Source organism: Lepisma saccharinum, chromosome 13 (genome assembly GCF_977018435.1).
Source record: "Lepisma saccharinum chromosome 13, izLepSacc3.1, whole genome shotgun sequence".
Classification (NCBI taxonomy): Eukaryota; Metazoa; Arthropoda; class Insecta; order Zygentoma; family Lepismatidae; genus Lepisma; species Lepisma saccharinum.
In genome coordinates, this window is record NC_139241.1 from 79,732,541 (window position 1) to 79,753,112 (window position 20,572).

At 40.6% G+C, this 20,572-nt stretch overlaps 1 protein-coding gene across 2 annotated transcripts in view; it reads left to right on the forward strand.

The window, feature by feature from the left end:
• Positions 1-20,572, forward strand: part of LOC145997453 (multiple PDZ domain protein-like) — a 382,394-nt gene that overhangs the window by 339,003 nt on the left and 22,819 nt on the right. For both annotated transcript variants that reach the window (XM_083134520.1, XM_083134521.1), the window contains exon 3: positions 18,988-19,196. In XM_083134520.1, the coding sequence (XP_082990646.1) occupies positions 18,988-19,196 (209 nt within the window). The remainder of the gene's footprint in view (positions 1-18,987; positions 19,197-20,572) is intronic.

A 20,572-nucleotide genomic window follows, 5' to 3' on the forward strand; every position in this document is an offset into this window, starting at 1 on the left:
TACATTTTCAAGATATGATTACATGCACCTATCTCAAAATACACATCTAAGAGCATCCCACTCGAATTTCAAAGCAAGGCTTTGTCTTGAAGTCCACTTTATGCTCAGATAAACTAATTGGTTTGAACTTTTAGGTCAAGTTTATTCACAGATAGACTAATCGGAACTGTACCTATATTTTAAAGTGGGAACTGAACCATTGTACAATTTAGCTCTACTGTGGATCCAACCCAAAACCTCTTGATTACAAGAGGTAGTTATCACTACGTCATTGGGGAGAGACTCTGTCCAATTTCAGAAGAAGAAAAAATCATATCCAGGTGTAGTTGTCCAAACACATTTTGATAAAGATATGAAGAAAAAGCCGGCAAGATTTCAGAAAAATTGTGAAACAACTGCCACAAAATTAAATATAGCAGCAATAGCATATATCGGTGGAAATTGGTTCATTATGTCCGAAGTTGAATTTCTAAAAATAATAAACCGTGTTGTTATTTATGAATAAAGATACGCACTTATTGACATATTTTGACTTAAAAGAAGGGGTGACATACTTAATCCCCCCCTTTAGCGTTTTCATTATTACAAGTTAACGATGGAATTGGCTGTGTAGGACAATGGAAATATATGCCAGTAAATTATCTCTGATAACAGTTATAATTATTAGATTGTTAATATACTTATTTAGGTATGCGATAAGTAAAATCTATTGTGTTCTGATCAGGATGAGGCAATGCGAGTAGTAGTAATAGTTTATATTCATTTTATGTGCTAAATCGAATGGGAGAGGAAAGAAGAGTTTACAGGATTTTTGTTGGGAAACCTAAAGGAAATCGGTAAGGATGGAAAAGATTGGATTGTCTTGCCCAGGATAGGGACAGATGGAAGGCTTGTGATGCTGCAGCCATAAACCTTCGGGTTTAAGAAGACTAGTTAGTGCTAAATCGTACAATTAATCAAATCTGTACGTGCGATTGACACATGGAGATGAAATAGAGGTGATTTTGTGAATCTAAATGAGAGTGAGTACATTCTATATTTTCCGAAATCCTGTTCGATTCTGGGTTCATCCAACCCCTAATAAAATTAGTCCTTGCGGTCAGTCTTGAGGGGTAAGAGTAACCAGAGCCTGGTGTTGAATACATCACCTCCACAAATAGTCGAGGTCCTGAATGTGTAGAGCCACTACCAACACGGCTTGTTTACAGTGTGCAGTTTAAGGCTTTAAGCGCCTAAATTTTATTTTTCTACCCAAGAAAGTTCCTGGGAATATCATGGTGGACATGAACGGAGACGGAATGTTAGTTGTCCCAACTCTCGTGATTGGTGATATATTTGTGACAAAACTGGCAACACTGATATTGTTAGTTCAGGCACTGCGGGACAAATTTAACTAGATTTGCTTCCATTTCCGGCATTTCCAGCGGAAAGAAAACAAAATTAATACTGAACAAGCAAGCAGCATGGCATGACTTCGCTTTTGAAACGCCCAACAGGCACATATCAAAATCTCACGTTACACGGTGGTATATAAAGTTACATTAATCAACCTGTGTTTTCCGTGGGAAGTTCATCTCTGGGACAAATCGCAACACCTTGCAGAACAAACTCGTCTCGATTCGAAAGCCGAGGAGAGATTTGCAAGGACTGGCATCGTTTACTTCTGCGGCAACAGATGTGAGCTCGAAACCTAGTCATGCGAAATAAGGAGATACATTCTGTCCCACAGATGTTTGATTCAACTAGAGGGGGCTATATTAACGCTGTACATCAGAGAGGAACACATGTTCTCTCCTCAAGACAGGTTACAGTGTGCAGTGGAAGAGTTTCTGGCTTTAGAAAGGAAGGGGAGGGTGCCATCCATTGTTACGTTCACGCTGTAAGAATGAAATGCATATACTGAAACACACTCTCAGGTAGACAAATGGATATCAATGGCGGGGATTGGGTGCCAAAACTGAGGGGAACGGAAAGTTTACTTGGGGCAACGGCCCTCTTTCCTGCTAATCGCCGCCACTGATGCACATCATTATTTTAGTATTATTAGTGGTAGTGGTAAAATAAGCATAACAAAACATTAAGAATAATGAACTCACACAAATATAGGCTTATTACCTGATTTTTTAATGTGTTTTCACAAATATGACTGTATTAATGACTCACCCTTATACAGGGTCATCGAGAATGATTGCCGGGATTTTTAACTGTTATTATAAAATAACTATTTAATAGATATACACGTGTGGCGTCTTAAAATGTTCAGAAATGCTTAAAGTTTCGTGGGACCTTGTGTCAACGTGAGGCTTAAAACGGCGCATGCGCGGGAGCACCTTAAAGAGAGGGTCGCTGCAGCAATTACAACTTTAACTCTGGACACGGTTCAGAAGACGTGGCACGGATTGAATACCGATTAGGCATCACCAGAGCTACAAATGGCGCCCATATCGAAGTTTACTAAGGTAAGTCTAAAACTTTAAACTTTGCTGATCGTTTTAAGACGCCACACGTGTATATCCATTAAATACGTATTTTATAATAACAGTTTAAAATCCCGGCAATCATTCTCGATGACCCTGTATTTACTTGTTCTAGACAAACATGTGTTTTTACAAGACCAAAATTTAAATTATAATTAAATACTGTTGTATCTTTACACGGATTGGTTTTTGAAGAACCTGCCTCACGACTGCAGTTTGAAAACAAAAGTCGGGACAGATATTAAAAAGAATTGGACTGTCCCGACTATAAATAGGGACGTCTGGCAGCCTAGTATCAATGGTTATAAAACCAAAATTGTCAGGTATTTGCAGACTGCATACTTTTGAGCCTACCTCTCCACAAACTACTCATTCACAAAATCTGAAAAATCGTCAATGTTATTTTCGTACGTTTTTATAAGTTCATATATAGTTCGAGGGGGGCCATGGCCCCATTGCCCCCCTCCCCCCGTCCTTGGGTATGGGCCTGGTGATGGGCAATTTCTTTAGCATATGCATTCCACTTTGAATCTCAAAAAGAAAATATTGCACCAAAACAAATACTTAAAGTATTATTGTCATTTATTTCTTGATAATAATTGGCAACTTACAAACTGTTTTGGTATATAGCATGACAATTTCAATCAATAAGAAAGACCTCGTTATATCATAAGAACAGAATGGACTACAACACTCAATAAGTCATTAGTGTTTCGAAGAAAGTGAATGATATTCAACAACAGTTTGGAACATATAATTGCAATTGTACCTGAATTCAGCAACTTTGGCTAGAAATCGCAAACGCGGTGTGAGCCAAAAATAAAGAAGAAGAAGTCAGTTGTATTGTAAATGATGATTTTATAGATATGGGAAAAACTGCTTAGCGGTAATCCCAAGTAAAATGTAAATATATAAAATAAATTAGTTGATTTAATAGATATAGGAAAAACTGCTTAGCGGTAATCCCAATTAAAATGTAGGTAAGTAAGATTAGTTGATTTGGTTTATTTTACTTCGCTTTTCTGCCACTTTTGGCTAATTGCGATGAGGATGAGTAATGATATGATAAAATTGATGAAAGGACACTCACACTGTCCAGGCCGGGATTCGAACCCGGGACTCCTGGCGTCGTGTCGGCTGTAGGTGATACGTTTGAAAGTATGATACAACATACAACCGTTCCTTAATGAAGCTGAAGTTTCAATCTCTAATGGGAAATATTTGTTACAAAATATCACTATTTTTCTGTTTTGGCCCCCGTTTGAACATGTTTGCAGTTCCCATGCTTCCACAACATTCGCTATGGAAGGAAACACCTTACTTTGTATGGAGGAAGCAGGATGTGGTTACATCCCTTGAAACTATATCGGCCGTTCCACGTTTCGCCATGGCGTGATGAATTGATGAATGTGACATGCAATGATTCTTCGTATTTGTGACAGCTGAATGACGTTCGCCGTGCGTGATACGTGTGCTTTTATAGCCTTTTTCGTGCGAGTTTTGTAGCTATAACAATAATGAGGTCTCTACCATATCCTTTCACGAGGAATCCACGTATAGGCTGTGAAATTAAGCGAACGTTTTCTTGACACGGTAATATTGGAAGAATGATAAGGCAAGGAGTGTGTTTCACATTTAAGGGAAATGTGTATGATGGAATTTCTCTTTTATAAACTATAGGAGTAATTAAAAAGTTATTATCTTTCTTTCTCCGTCTGTCTGCGAGTTTCCTTTCTCACTCCTTTTCGCCGACCACCGTGGAGGAGTGGTTAGCACAGCAGTGGCGTCATATTGCATGAAAAAATAGTCATTCATTGATGTGTTGATTTGAAAAATTAACTTGTCAGCACAACAAGTTATGAAAATTACTCCATTTCGAAAATTCATGGGGGCAATTGCCCCCCTTTCCCCATCCTGTGGGCGTCCACGATTTCACTTATGTAGCTCTATATTTTCTTCATACACACACATACATTATTTCCGATAATACTACTAAAACGAAAGAAAATAGGTTTTTGTTTTGCTTTTATGCAATAAAATTACCTGATATGAAACTGTTACTCTTCGCTTTAAGTCCACTTTATGCAGAGAAAAGCTAATTGGGACTGAACCGTGTAATTTTACGCAATATATGTAGAGAGAAAGATTGAGAAACAGAGGAAGAACGAATGAGAGTAAAAATAAAGAGGTAATTGATTAATTGATTTAGTTTATTTTACTTCGCGTTTTGTGCCTCTTTGCTAATTTGCGAAGATGGGGATGAGTGATGAAACTGATGAATGGACATTCACAAACAACCAAGCCCGAGCGGGATTCGAACCCAGGACCCTTGCCGTCGCAGAATAAGGAGGTAATGAAACAGAGGAAATTCGGAGAGAGAGAGAGAGAGAGAGAGAGAGAGAGAGAGAGAGAGAGAGAGAGAGAGAGAGAGAGAGAGAGAGAGAGATTTAGAAACAGAGGGAGAAAGAAAAAAAAACAGATAAGTAGGTGATGAAACAGAGCAGAGAGTGACAAAGAAAGAAAGACAATGCCAAACAAAGGAGGATATATATATATATATTGGTTTGAATTGTTGTTTTAAGTCCACTTTATACACAGTAAGGCTAATCGGGACTGGACCTACAGTTTAAAGTGGGATCCGAACCACTTGTGCCTCCACCGGCTATCGAACCCGGGACCCCTTGATTACCACTGCGCCATGGGGGAGGCCCGGGGATATATATATAATGAAACAGAGGAAATACGGAGTGAAAGAGAGAGAGAGATTAATAGAATCTTGGTAACTGAAGCAGGGCTCACTTGGAAATATCTCGAGCCAAATTTCTGACAACGCAACCGATTTCAAACAAGAACATACTACAATTCTACCATTGCTATTATAAAATATGTGTAAGACTGGGCCTTACGATAGTATGAACGATAAGAGGAGAAAGCATTTTATGTTGGAGGGAAATTCTGAAGGTAGTTTGAAATTTCCCCCTATCTTGCCAGATAAATTGAATGAAGATAAAAAGATATAAACTTATTTTTAAGCAAGGAGATGTTCACAAGAAACGCAGTCGCAATTCTGTTTTACGAGTTTCTTATCTTTATATGAATTTTATGGCCTGTATCTTTTTAACACCGCAAAATCTTCCTTCAAATTGTCTTCTAATTTAATGGGATCTCTTTAAACTTTTTGTTTGCAGGGAAAATTCCCTTTCATTCGTGGGATCAGGTGTAAGGAAGAAATGTAGAGATGGTATATAGACTTGGAAGCGTCTAGAGTCTTTAATGTTGTCGCCTTGTACTCCAGATGTTCCGGGTGCGATACCCGGTGGTGGCACACATGGATGTAACTTGGGACCTAATTTTGAGGGGAACAGAATTAAACGTGGGGCCTATTTTTGAGGGAGTACAATCAAACCTGGGGCTTAACTTTGGGGGAAAAGACTCGAAAAGTTATTCATCCCATAAAAACAGCGTCCAGGATTATTTGCTAAATAACTGTGACGTTTCTCTTTATTACTTTGCTCCCCTAAGTTGTAAATTTTAATAAACCCGAAAATTTGGGGGCAAGTGCCCCCTTTTGCCCCCGCCAAGTTACGCCTATGTTTGCACATACTTGTTCGGATCCCGCTTTAGACTGTATGTCCAGTATCGATTAGCCTATCTCTGCATAAAATGGCCTTAAAAACTTAATTCGTATCGACACACAATAGTATAAACATTTACAGTGTGTCGCCGCTCGAACTTTCATAGCCACGTTCTGTTTGAAGCCTGATGGCTACGAGAAACAAAATTCTGTCCTCAGTATGTACGCAACTACGCAGCACAGGCTCACAACTGCCACTAATGGATTGAGACAGAACTTGAGGGAGAGAGAAGCAGAGAACAAAGGAGATAAACAAAGAAAGAAGAGAAGGGGATGAAGAAAACAAAGAAATGGATAAGCAGAGGAAGGAGATAAAGTAAAGATGGAAATAAAGGATAAAGAAAGAACGCACGAGATAAATAGGGAAGATGTAGAGAGAGAGAGAGGGAGAAGATTATAACAGGAAGAAAAGAGAGAAGAAATAGATAGAGACACAGAGGAAGAGGAGAGAGAGAGAAGGGAAGAAAGAAAGAAGGAAAGAAAGAATTAAAGAAGAAAAGAAAGAAAGAAGGAAAAATAAAGAAAGAAGGAAAGAAAAAATAAGGAAAGAAAGAAAAAGGAAGAAGGAAAGAGAGAAAAAGAAACAAAGAAGGAGAGAAAGAAAGAAGGAAAGAAAAAGAGAGAGAGAGTTAGGAAAAGGATAAAGAACGAAAAGATAAACAGAGAAAGACTGGAAGAAATAGAGGAAGAATAAAAGAGAAAAAGAAATAGAGAAACAGGGGAGAAGAGATAGACAGGACCTGAGAGAGAGAAAGAAAGAGAGATAGAGAAAAGTATAGGGAAAAGGAAGAGGATAGGAAAAACAGAAAAAGAGAGAAGAAAATCTTTACCAGCGTGAACTCCGAAGTAGAACCTGAAAGTCTAACAGCAGTGTTTCTAACTGTAAGATTACTTCACCAAAATACCTGACCTTGACATAGCTATGTGCCTTTCTCCTTTGGAAGTTGAGACTTGCACAATTCGTAGGCTATGTCGCTATCCCTAGTTTCGCAGGCCGTGAGATATGCAGGGACAACAGATACGTGCCGGAAATCCGTATTTCAACAAGCGTGCGTGGGAGCACGAGTGCTAGAAAGTGAATCACGCACCAAACATTTGAGAGGTTCAAGTGTTTCAAAAGACAAGATCCTTGATAGCTGTGGAATTTGAAGTGTAAACAAAATGATAAATCGTTAAAAGCACTCTTGTTGAGGAACATATTGTTTTTAGGTTAGCGATGTCCTTATAATGGTTTTCCAATATGCATTTGGTGGCGCCTGATCCGACGCCATCTTGAATAATTACGGATAGCATGATAGCATCTAAAAATAAATTAACTTCTTGATAATGTTAACGGTCTCAAGTCTGTAAGAAGCTTGTACACTGTATATGTTGGTTTAAATTTTGTACGCTTTGGAACAAAATCCGTACGTCCATATGTCATTTTCTGTCTATGATACGTTTATGGGATTTTTCAGACCGAAGCGACACGACAAACTGCACGTGTTGCTTGCGTGTCGAAAGGTTGCATTGATTACTGAGGGTTCGCTTCTAAGCGACACGTGTCGCTTGTCGCGTCGGTCTGGAAGCTCTCTTATAGATTGCAGGAACCAGTGTGGCTTCGGTGTGAAACAACACTGACGCTTTGGAACCCGTGTTCCATTTGCTAGAAAAGATACATTTTTCTTTCAGAAGTACAAAAGTCTTCACGTATGTAATACATTTTGTTCTAAGTCAGTCACTATTATTTTCACAGTTTTCAATACTTCGGGGGGTGTAAGGGGTGACCTTCCACGTAGTGCACCCAAATGTCAGCCTCACTTCCACGTTAGTACACCCTGGACTGAAGACTAACGAGGCTCTGGCGACTGGCCCCATGGCCAGTATAATGTTGTTTGTATTGTCCTGTTCTTTTGTCCTTATGTGTGCTGAGTTCCCCTTTACAGCCTCAGCTTTTAACGAAAGTCAGAACATTTTAAGATTTTTAATTATGCAACGTTGGAGTTGTTCTTTGTAATGATAGGGGGCTGGCCCCCGTATAGTGTGACGGGAGCAAGGTAGCCTAAGTGCTGACGCTCTCACAATTTTAAACTCAAACTCAATACTTCGGTTTTCAGTTACTTTTAAGAAATTGATAATTAATTAAATATTTATTAAGTGCCTGATTTGAAATTAATCCTTGAGTGCTGATTGACTTAATTAGAACCAGTGCTCAAAGTGAGGGGGGATCCGGGGGATTGTATCCCCCAGCTAGCAAAATTTTCGCGAACGCATCACCTCAGCTAACCCCCAAGGTCTCTCAACCAATCATGCTCCAGCTAACGTTTCCCACTTCAAGCGCTGATTAGGACAAGTAATGAGAGGCATTTGCGGGGGGGGGGTTAAAATATATAAATCAATCTATTCAGAACAAATTTCAAATATGAACATTAATTTGCTGATACTCTGTATAGTGCAGTTTGTTTCAATCTCAATACACTCTCGGTGGTGGCGCATTGCCGCGTGGTTCGGATTCCACTTTAAAGTGTAGATCCAGTTCTGATTAGCTTATCTTTATAAAATACACTTGGGATCAGAACTGAAGCAAAACCTCAATACGCTCCACCCAAGGCACTTCAAATCAGCTAATCGAGAGGGGTTGGGGGAATAACCGCGAAAGGGTACAACCACGAAACGTAACATACGAGGGTCGTACCGAAAGTAATGCAAAAGTGGTCATAACCTCTTTATTAATTGATGTAGATCGTTCAAATTGCACATGTAGTTGGAGTGACTCTTCCTCTATACAAACCAGCTACTCAACACAGTCTCCATTTAAAGCGAAGCATTTGCGCCATCGTTGAACCCAACTCTAGAATCATCTTTGAAGAAAGTCCGTTGTGCACTGTCCGACATCCAAAGAAGGCTACAGAATGTGTACTGAGATGACACCATTGACAAGAGCAATGTGCACAGGTGGATGAGTTGATTGCGCGTCATTCTCCTTGATTTCCTGGAATGCGGCCGTACCATCAACAGCGAGCTGTACATTGAGACACTCCATAAGCTTAGAGAAGCCATTAGGGGGAAGAGACCACACAAGAATCTGAAAGCGATCCACATTCACCATGACAATGCGCGACCACACACCTCTTTGGCAACAAATCAGGTGATCGGCAAAATGGGCTGGTCCGTGGGGTCCCATCCACCATACAGCCAGATCTGGCACCCTCAGACTTCTACGTGTTTGGTCCCATGAAGGACAGTCTTCGGGGACAACGATTTGATGACACAGACGAGGTGAAAGTGGCTGTGGAGAAGTGGATGTCGGACAGTGCACACAGGACTTTCTTCAAAGAGGATTCTAGAGTTGGGTTCAACGATGGCGCAAATGCATCGCTTTCAATGGAGACTGTGTTGAGTAGCTGGTTTGTATAGAGGAAGAGTCACTCCAACTACACGTGCAATTTGAACGATCTACATCAGTTAATAAAGAGGTTATGACCACTTTTGCATTACTTTCGGTACGGCCCACGTAGAATTAAACGCGAAACGGATTATGCGAGAATGTAATAAACGCGAAAGGAATTACAGCGAAACCAATTAAGCGCGAACGGAATAAGCGCGAAAATTTCACATTCCCGCTTAATCCCTTTCGCGGTTGTTCTGGCGAACGAATCGAGAACCACGTAAGTCGCATCCAAACAGAAAATCAATTCCCCTCATTTTATCTTTCTAGTCAAATTAGACGTCCACAGCCACCGCCCAACCACAGACACAGAGGCGGAAATCCTTTGGCTTGGAGATAAAAAGGACCACGTGACGTCAAATAGGGTTTATCAGTGCTTTATCTCCGTTTATGGGGGGGGGGAGGAGAAAGTTTCGAGATTACTTTCTGGGATGCAATTCCACAGTGGTCGGTGCCAATACTGAGGGAAATCATTGAATTTGTTTCACAAAGTTGATGACGTCGCTGCCTACGTCACCAAAGATTCGATCTATGAACAAATCCCTTCCAAGCATTTTTTTTCCGCCTTCAGCTTAAAAGAGTGGCTATTTTTTGGCTCTAAACATCCCCTGGTATTCGATTTCAAAGTTTAATTAAAATCGAGAAGAGATAAGCTAATTGAAGGAAGCAGTGTAAATAGTGGTCTCTGAAAAAATTTCTAAAAAAGGAAACAAGCAGATGTCGAGTTGGTGTGTCTCAGTAAGGTCCGGTTTAGACGGAAGCATTTCCTTTAAGGACACGAGGAATAGTTTCAGTGTCCAGCCAGACAAGAGGTTTCGCCCCTCCCCCACCGACCTTTCTCCGCGGCGAGCTGGAGAAATAGAGGTATATGCGCTGGATAGTTGTAGGAGGGGTAGAAAACTTAGCATTACGCTTATGGGAGTACTATTTTACTTGTTTTCATGGGAAAATCAAACTTCCGATGGCGTATAAAAACACATGAACGGAAAGAGGACGCGTTCAAGATTTTTGTTTGTGGTGGGAAAAGTAGAAAGTTCCATTTGATTAGTCTTAACTTCGAGTTGCTTTTCCATAAGGAATACGTTCTATTCTATGAAAACATATATTTTTACATATCATATCTACAGGGTCCCTTACCACCCCTTGTAAAATCAGCAGTGATGTATTTTCATGGAATTTGATATGGGCTATACAAAATAGGCCTAGCGAGACACCTTTAGGAGTATGTCACGGCGACGGCCGCCATCTTGGTTCCGCCATCTTGAATTCCTTTTTTTTATTTAAAATGATAGGTGGGTCATGTGATACATGACCATAGTCTAGAATTTCGTCAGGATGTCAAATCTGAAATCAGATTTCATGTAACTTCATTTGGTGAAAAGTTATTGTAGATTAATCAACTTAATGAACCGTTTCCACTTGCTACAGGGGGAGAAATTCACTTTTTTTTTACAGTAGCATTGCCCATTTCGATAATATTGAAATAAATGCACAACTGGTGCGAATCTTTTACTCTTCGCCTTAATTTTTTGGTAGCATCAATGACAGACAATATTTTACATGGATGCATTTCATTCTAACATTCCGGTTAGCATTTGTGATTGTGATGGGAAGCGTGCAGAGAACGTTTAATAATATATACAGCACGAAAGTCACCAAGTTGGGTGGTTTTCATTTATAAACTAATAAATTTAAAGAGGAAGAGAGGTAATTTAATAGAGGAAATGTTTATTTATATGATATCGTGTAAACACACCAAAACTCAACACATGCTACACGTACTGCCTTCTGCAGTAAAATGCACAGTGAGTATTTGAGGAAAAAATCCCAATACCTTAATCTCAAATATGTGAAATTCTGGGAATTTCATAATCATAAAAATATGACGAAACTACCTGTGCAATTACATAAGCACCAACAAACTACGTTTATTGCGTGCAACAATAAAGAAACATTCTACAATTTTACTACCCCCTTGAGATTCCTGACTTGGTACACTGTATTTCGCGGGAAAACATTTTTCTTTGCCGTACTTTTCAAAGCTTCAATTTTTTTTAATTTCCTTCCTTTCTCTCTGAAGTGTAAACTTCCTTTTTGACTTTCTTTTGTTCTGTTCCTGCTTGTTTTAATAACCTTAGCTTCGTTCCTTATCTCACTCCTTTTATTTCCATGGAACGCGACTCCAGTTCTCAGCAGCGAATAATGAAATTTTGTCCGCTTGATGGCGTTGTACAGCATATTACGTCATCAAGACAAGTAAACTCGTAAGAGACTTAAAGAGCAAGAGGTTTTGCAACAGCACAATGTCTCTAAATAACGTTAAGCGAATATTTATGTACAGTGGTTAGATTTGATCGAAAAACTTCGATATATTAACGTTAATTTAGTATTACTTGAAGACAATTCTGTTATATAGTCCCATAAGTTGCACCTGACTTTCTTTTGTTTTGTTCCTGCTTGTTTTAATTGCTTTATCCCTATCTCACTCCTTTTATTTCCATGGAACGCGACTCCAGTTCTCAGCAGCGAATAATGTAATTTTGTCCGCTTGATGGCGTTGTACAGTATATTACGTCATCAAGACAAGAAAACTCGTAAGAGACTTAAAGAGCAAGAGATTTTGCAGCAGCACAATGTCTCTAAATAACGTTAAGCGAATATTTATGTGCAGTGGTTAGATTTGATCGAAAAACTTCGATATATTAACGTTAATTTAGTATCACTTGAAGACAATTCTGTTATATAGTCCCATAAGTTGCACCAGTTGCAGGTTTTTTGACAATATGTGTTATGTAATCTAGATATTTGCGCCGCTTTAAGATTAGAATTTTTAGGAGAAATAGAAATTGCTTATACGAGGGTTAAGTCATAAGTCATGGCAACTATTCTTTTCCTCGCGAACAAGGGAATCACGAAAAATCTAAGATATACGTTTGAAAGTTTATGGAATGTACCTTCGAATGAAGCCACCAGATGAAGTCTGGATGCAGGAGACTCTCGTAGGGAAGAGGCAGAACGCAGGACATTGGACAACAGTGTTTTATAATGGCATGAACAACAAGTACACAAGACTACACTGTTTAACAACCTTCAAACTATTCACCCAGGTTATCCACTGTTCGTTGCCAGCGATTGTGTAGGCGTTAAATACCATCCGCTGCGACCCGAACCCGCGACCTCTCGGTTTCTTACCTGTCAGGCTATCTTCCCACGTTCTCCCCTTGTCACCCTGGCTTAGCTGCATTTGCAGCGCTAATATGTGTCACCTCTCGCCGAAATACTGTTACGATCTCTTCTTTGTTTGCAAACCGTTTCCCACGCAATGGCTTCTTCACTTTGATCATAGTCACATGGACTTAGATCAGGAGAATAAGGCGGGTGTGAAAGAACCTCCCATCTCCAGCGACGTAAGCGACGCCTAACAATGTCCGCCGTGTGAGCTGTCGCGTTATCGTGTTGGATAACGCGTTGTTCCTAAAGTTCTGAACGTTTGGTCCGTGCTTCACGGCGCAATTGTGACATCAAAAATGTCACACAGTGTGCCCCTCACGAACTGCATGGCACACAAGAACACCTTGACAGTCGTATGCCAGAATGACCTCCATTTTCGAACGCTGTCACTCACCGACTGAACTTGGGTCCGTGCTTACTACCCCACCATTGATCACATACACCATCTGGTGGCTTCTTTCGAAAGTACATTCCATACACTTTGAAACGTATATCTTAGAGGTGTCGTGTCGTTTGCGCCGAGGCTGCTTATCGGTTCATTTCCGCCGTGACATATGTCAAGACCATCCTTGACTGGTTTTCCCACAATCCAGAGTGTCATCACCGCCGCGCGCACGTGTGTTTATGGCCACATGGTGCATAGTGCATAAAGTGGACTTAAAACATAAAATCAAACGTATGTTTATGACGTTGCACATCTGTGTTTACACTGAAATGTTAAACCTATCCACAGAGTCAAATATGACTTTTCTTTACTTATTTCAAAAGACGTTACACAGGATTACTTGTATCAATTTTATTCCACAACACAAAATACATAAATCAGCATCAGCCTATTAACTATTAATCATTTATCGTTAATTGTCAAAAAAACATTGTAAATACAGTGTTATTTTTTGCAAACATTTTATAAGCAATAGCTACGTATATATAAACACAATATTTCGATACACTTGCACAAGAACAGTACAAATGTTATTTGAATTCTTGTAGGTATGCAAATGCTCGAAGATCGCCTGAGCTTCTGTACTTCGAAAGAACACACTCAACACATTTGTCCATTTCGATGTATTGACATTTTCATATTCTCAGCCATCTTGTCGTCTCTTACAAGTCTCAGTTTTACATAAATGTTTATTTCCCAATGTAGATCCCTCATATATACTTTCATCTTACATTCATTTACCAATCACCTTCCTTTTCAATCGAAGATAAACACAGCTGCAGCTGTGCAACGTCATAAACACAGGTGCGCGCGGCGGTAATGACACTCCGGATTGTGAGAAAACCCACCAAGGAAGGTCTTGACATATGTCGCGGCAGATGTTACGCGGTCTGCGAAGTCAGGTGTTCCACCGCTGCAAACAGCGTTGGCGAGAGAACGCTGCTTCTTCCTGTGCCGCGCTTGGCAGAAGCAGTGTTGCTACATGAAGGGAAATTTCCCTTTGGAGCAGGAAAATTCTAGGTCAGGGAGATTAATAAAAAATATAGAAATTGCTGGAAAATTTGAAGTTGACGAACTTCAAATTTTTCAGCAATTTCTATATTGCCGAACATTTGTTTTTGTTTTATTTGCATCCTTGCGTTAGTGATTTATTCCTATTACATATAATTAATCTACATAGAGTGTATAATAAACAGTAGGGCTGAGCCGATGTTCCCATCGATTCCCACCGATACTGACACTTGAAAATTGTAATAATTAAAAGTTATTCAAAATATTCATTAACATTTGTGTGTTAGTGTTCCACTCGAATTATTAGGCGCATCCAAAAAGTAAGTTTCCCACTCGCCCACAGGTGGCAGGCCATGCATATTGAAACCGGTTTTGCGCATGCGTGAGAGGCACATGTCCTGGCTAGTGAATGTCCCTCCCGAAAGTCCTCCCTCAGTAGCGTCACGGCAGCGATGAAAAATGGCGGCTCTTATTCCATCTCCCGCCGCGTACGCTGTTCGTTCGGTGATCAAGTTCTGGAACGCACAAAACATACAGCCGATCGAAATTCATTGTCAGCTATGCCAGGTGTATGGGCCAGGCGTCATGAGCAAGCAGATGGTGCGTCGTCGGTGCAGGACATTTACTGAAGGCCGGCAAAATGTGCATGACGACGAGCGCAGTGGGCGGCCATCGGCCGTTATGGATGATCTTGTGGAGCAGGTGCAGCAGCGCATATTGGAGGATCGTCGCGTCACGATCATGGAACTCAGCAGCCATTTCCCGCAGATTTCTCGGTCGTTGTTGCACAACATTGTTACCAAACGCCTGTTGTTCCGAAAATTGTGTGCCCGGTAGGTGCCGAAACAACTGGCGCCCGAACACAAAGGAAAATGCATGGGCACGGCGCTGACATTTCTGCAGCGTTATCATGACGATTTTCTGAACCGGATCATCACAGGGGGTGAAACGTGGGTTGCGTACAGTCCCCAGAAAGAAAGCAGCAGTCCATTCATTGGCGTCACAGTGGATCTCCATGCAGGACGAAGTTCAAACAGACTGTGTTGGCGCGAAAAGTGATGTGTTCTGTGTTCTGGGACAGACAAGGCATTCTGCTCGTCGAGTTTCTGCCCAGAGGTGAGACTGTGAACGTTAACCGTTACTGTGAAACACTGGGGACATTGCGACGAGCCATTCAAAATAAGCGACGCGGTAAGTTCAGTGCCGGGGTGATCTTTCTGCACGACAATGCGAAGCCGCATATGGTTAGGCGCACTGCAGCCCTTCTGGACAGGTTCGGTTGGGAGGTATTCGATCATCCATCGTACAGCCCGGATCTCGCTCCCAGTGATTACCACCTGTTCTTGCACCTGAAAAAGTTCCTGTCCGGCGCCGAAGCGGCGGACTTCTACGACGCAGGTATACAGAAGTTGGTCTCACGCTATGACAAGTGCGTGAATTCCGGTGGGAATTATGTTGACAAGTAACTGGACAGGTGCTGTATCTGTGGCAATAAATCATTGACTGAAATAATGTTTCCTTTTTGTGCACGACCCCAGGGAAACTTACTTTCTGGATGTGCCTAATATATGCATCAATTTAACAAGACTTTTGCTTTAAAGTATTCAAGAATTACACCAATATAGTAAATTACATGTTATGCTATAAAAAGAATAATTTTTCATACAAAACTGATACAAGATAAAAATAAACTTCGAATTTTGCATAATTTTTAGAATAATTAGACGCGACATTTTTGCGGAGCCTGTGAAAGATCAAAATGCCAGAAAAGTATCTGTAAATAAATTCATTGGAAGGAAGGACTTATTTAGGGGAGCAGAGGGTCCGGACCCCCCGAAATATTTACCAAGTAATGTTATTAATTAATCAAAACATAATTGTTTAGCATTTGTTACATCATCGATAGTTATTTATTTCCGCTGAACTTAGTAGAAGGCAAGGAATTTATCTCATACGGCTTTGAAGGACAGTTCCTAAGATTTATGCACTCTGCTACGTGTGATAATATGCATAAAATATTAATCAGGATCTTTACTTTTCGTCATTTGGATTTAACTCCTTTTTTGTTATTCAATAAATATTCAGTTCTTTATCTACGTATTTGACATTAAGTTCCTTGCCAGGGCAGTTGTTTTTTATAAATCTTCACTGCACGGAAACTAGATAATGAAAAAGTGTTGTTACATATATGTTCTTTAATAATAAGAATACATTATTAATTAATTAACATATTTAATTAATATTATTTTAATGTAATTAAATATAACTATTGAGACACTTTCCCCCCCGAAATGTATTTCTAGAAACGTGCCTGCTTGGAAGCGATATTTTGCGATACCAATAACACTGGTACATCGCTATCAGCCGTAATAAACAGTAAATAAGAATTGTTACGGTAAACCAGGTCATTTTTTTAGGATACGCCACTGGTCCTTTCGGTATTATATTTAAACTGTGAAACGAAGTCCCCGCAAGATTCGAGTTGTAAAAGCCAGTCAGGGGATAGTCTGTGTTGTTTGCTAAGACCGACGAGCTTCCAGATTCTGAAAGCAATTACAGGAACTGGGTCCCGGAACGTGGCTTGGCAGTGAAGCGTGCGCTGGGTTTCAGAATCGTGCCCCTGGGTATTGAAATCAGTGCTGCCATCTCGTGGAACGAAAAATACACCACGCTAGTTCGAATTTATGTCGTTTAATCCTCTGGCTGTACCGTGCAAGAAGCTACTTCTTGATTCATTTTCTCAAAAGAAAATAACTCTTGCGGATACTTTCATGGTGAAATCTGAGCTGTGGTGGCGATTAGGAGGCGAGGGGGCAATTGCCCCCAACGTTTCGCCACTTTTGTCCCTGCACTATGCTAAATCTTATCTACAAAGGAAAATATACTGTATTTGCCCCCCCCCCCGTTTTTGGAACCCAATCGTCGCCACTGTGTCTGTGTGTATATAATGATGATTAGGGACCGGATTTTTATGTTCGAAAAACATACTAAATATGTAGAAGAAATAGCTGAAAAATGTAAAAGTATATAAGTGTTATGATACGAGGGTGGTTCAGCATGCTCCGCCCCTGACATAGAAGGAACCCTCGTAGGAAAACCAAATCACTGTCACTTTTCAACATAGTCCCCTGCAACATTAACACACTTTTCCAATCGGCCTTCCAGTGCTTCAATCGTAGCAGAAAAAAAATCTTCTGGTTGGTCCTGCAACCAAGCATTCACAACATCCATAACCTCGGACTCACTGGCAAAATGTTTTCCACAAAGGTGTTTCTTCATGTTCGAGAACAGGTGGAAGTCACTGGAGGCCAGATCTGGAGAATAAGGGGCATGAGGGACAATTTCGAACCCTGCTGCATGAACTGTAGCCACCGCAACTTGGGGGGTGTGGGCGGGAGCATTGTCACAATGGAACAACAAACCACGGGCGAACATTCCGCGGCGTTTCTCCTTGATGGCAGTACGTAATTCTTCAATTAGGGTTGCAAAATAAACACCTGTGATTGTCTTTCCCTGTTGGAGATATTCTATCAAAAGGATTCCTTCTGCATCCCAGAACACAGATGCCATCACTTTGCCCTTTGATGGTTGAACCTTGAATTTCTTTGGGGATGGAGAATGGGGGTGTTTCCATTGCATGCTTTGGCGTTTACTTTCGGGATCGAAGTGGTGAACCCACACTTCATCCATCATAACAAATCTCTTCAGAAACTTTGGCTTGTCAGCCTTTATTGTCCGCAACAGGTTCTGACTTGTCACACGACGTGTCCTCCTTTGGTTGACCGTCAGCATTCTCGGGACCCAATGTGCAGAGATTTTTTTCATTAACAAATGATTATGAATAATTGAATGCACACTGCCAGTTGAGATGCCACATGTGTCTGCTATATGGCGGACCGTCACTCGCCGGTCTGCCAAAATCATGTCATGCACTTTTGTAATCATTTCTGCTGTGGTCACCGTTGCAGATGAGCCACCACCATGCTCATCTTCACAGGTCTGCCGACCACATTTAAATTCACGGCACCATCTCTTCACTAGATCATATGAAAGGCTAGAGTCTCCAAGAGTTCCCACCATATCTGCATGGATGTCTTTCGGTGTTAGATTTTTCTTGAGTAAATATTTTATCACTGCTCGGACCTCAGATTTTTCCATTGTTTCACATGTGGCTACACTTCTTACTGATCATCAACGTGTAACGAAAAGAGAAATTGTTGTAAATTCTTGAAACTTTGTGGATATTAGTCTAAAGGATGAACAATGTTACATATAAAATTACAGGTCTCTACTATTACTGGAAATGGGTCAGGGGCGGAGCATGCTGAACCACCCTCGTATATGTAAAAATATCTAAGTACATTACATATCTAATATACGTATTCTTTCTCATTTTGTACTGTTTTCTATGTTCCTGGCACTATAAAATGTAATTATACTAAATTAATTTCACAATATTGTTATACTCGAATCCAAAGCGCACCTAAATTTTCAACATCCAAAAAACCGGAAATAAAATGGGCGAGCCTTAGATTCGAGGAAATACTGTGAGTTAACAAAAATCTCATAAATCATTGTATTAATGAACACTCAATGAATACTTACTTATTTTTTTTTTAATCTTGTACTTAGTCATTTAATAATAACGACATGACAAATTATGTAAGTTGAAGCCATTGGTGACGACGTAATTTGTGCCTGTTTGCTTCAAGATATTTTGAGTTGAATTGTACTGAGTGTGGTTCTTTTCTTGCATTTTCAGAGACCACTTTCGAGGTGTCACTCCTGAAAGGAAGCCGTGGTTTGGGTCTGAGCGTGACGGGAGGAGTGGAGACTGAGGAGCAGTGGCCGGGTCTTATTCGAATCAAGCGCCTCTTCCCTCATGAACCAGCGTGGCAGAGCGGGAAGCTCAGTCAGGGAGACGTTCTTCTGGCCGCCAACGGGATCCCGCTCACGGGGCTAACGAATTATGTGAGTACATCCAGGGCCGGCCCTAGGTGGGTGCGGGGCCTGAGGCATACAATATACTATGGACCTTGATTCTTCGCAAACACGATAACACCAAGAAACAAACAGTGGCGGTGATTGGGTTCCAAAACGGGGGGGGGGGGGGGGGGGGCAAGACAGAGGCGTCTCCTGAACGCATGCGTCAATTGTGGGAAAAATGCCAGCTTGCTCTGCGACGACATTAATGAGCATTTCTACATTCTAATTTCTTCATATAGGAGAAGTATTTATTTTACACGAGAGCGCTCAACTAAGATTATATTACATTTCTTGGATCTGAAGTGACGCATGCGTCAATTGTGGGAAAATAATTATTACTTTCTTTCACTTCAGATCCAAGAAATGTAATATAAGCTTAGTTGAGCGCTCTCGTGTAAAATAAATACTTCTTCTATATGAAGAAATTAGAATGTAGAAATGCTCATTAATGTCGTCGCAGAGCAAGCTGTCCTTTTTCCCACAATTGACGCATGCGTTCAGGAGACGTCTCTGGGGCAAAGACAGTTTATTTCCCTTTGTAGATAAGGTTTAGCATAACATGGGGACAAAAGTAGCAAAAAGTGGGGGGAATTTGGCATAAAATGCGAATTGTGGCCTTTTTCGCGAATTCCAACACATTTTTGCACTAAAAAAACTAAAAATACCGCGAAAATACAATATTCTTGTCTTTTAGACTAAAAAAAATTAAATGCACCATATTTATTGGTGTATAACGTACACATTTTCCAAAATGTATTCCCCAACACTATGATGGGTGTTATACCTATATGAATTAATTCCAACACCTACATGAAACCACGTCCCTCCCCGAGTGGCGTAGTGGTAGTGTTGTCGCCTTGTAATCATGGGGTTCCGGGTTCGATACCTGGTGGAGGCACATCACATAGTTTCGGATGCCACTTTAAACTGTAGGCCCAGTCCCAATTAGCCTTACTGTACATAAAGTGGACTTAAAACACCAAATCAATGAATCAATCGTATAATATCTAAGAAATTAAAAGTTAAAATATACAAAACCGTAATTTGTCGACCTCCGTGGCGGAGTGGTTAGCAGAGCGCGCTACAACGCCAGGGGTTCCGGGTTCGAGTCCCGGGTAAGGCATGGGTATTTGTGTTTGTCCACATGATAAGAAACTGTAACAATTGAAAAGTGTGAATGGTGGGGGATACCTCCGTGTAGGGGGTATTTCCTTTAAAAAAAAAAAAAGTGGTACTGTCGTCGCCTTGTAATCAAGGGGTTCCGGGTTCGATACCCGGTGGAGGCACATAACATAGTGTTTCGGATGCCACTTTAAACTGTAGGCCTAGTCCCAATTAGCCTTACTGTGCATAAAGTTAAC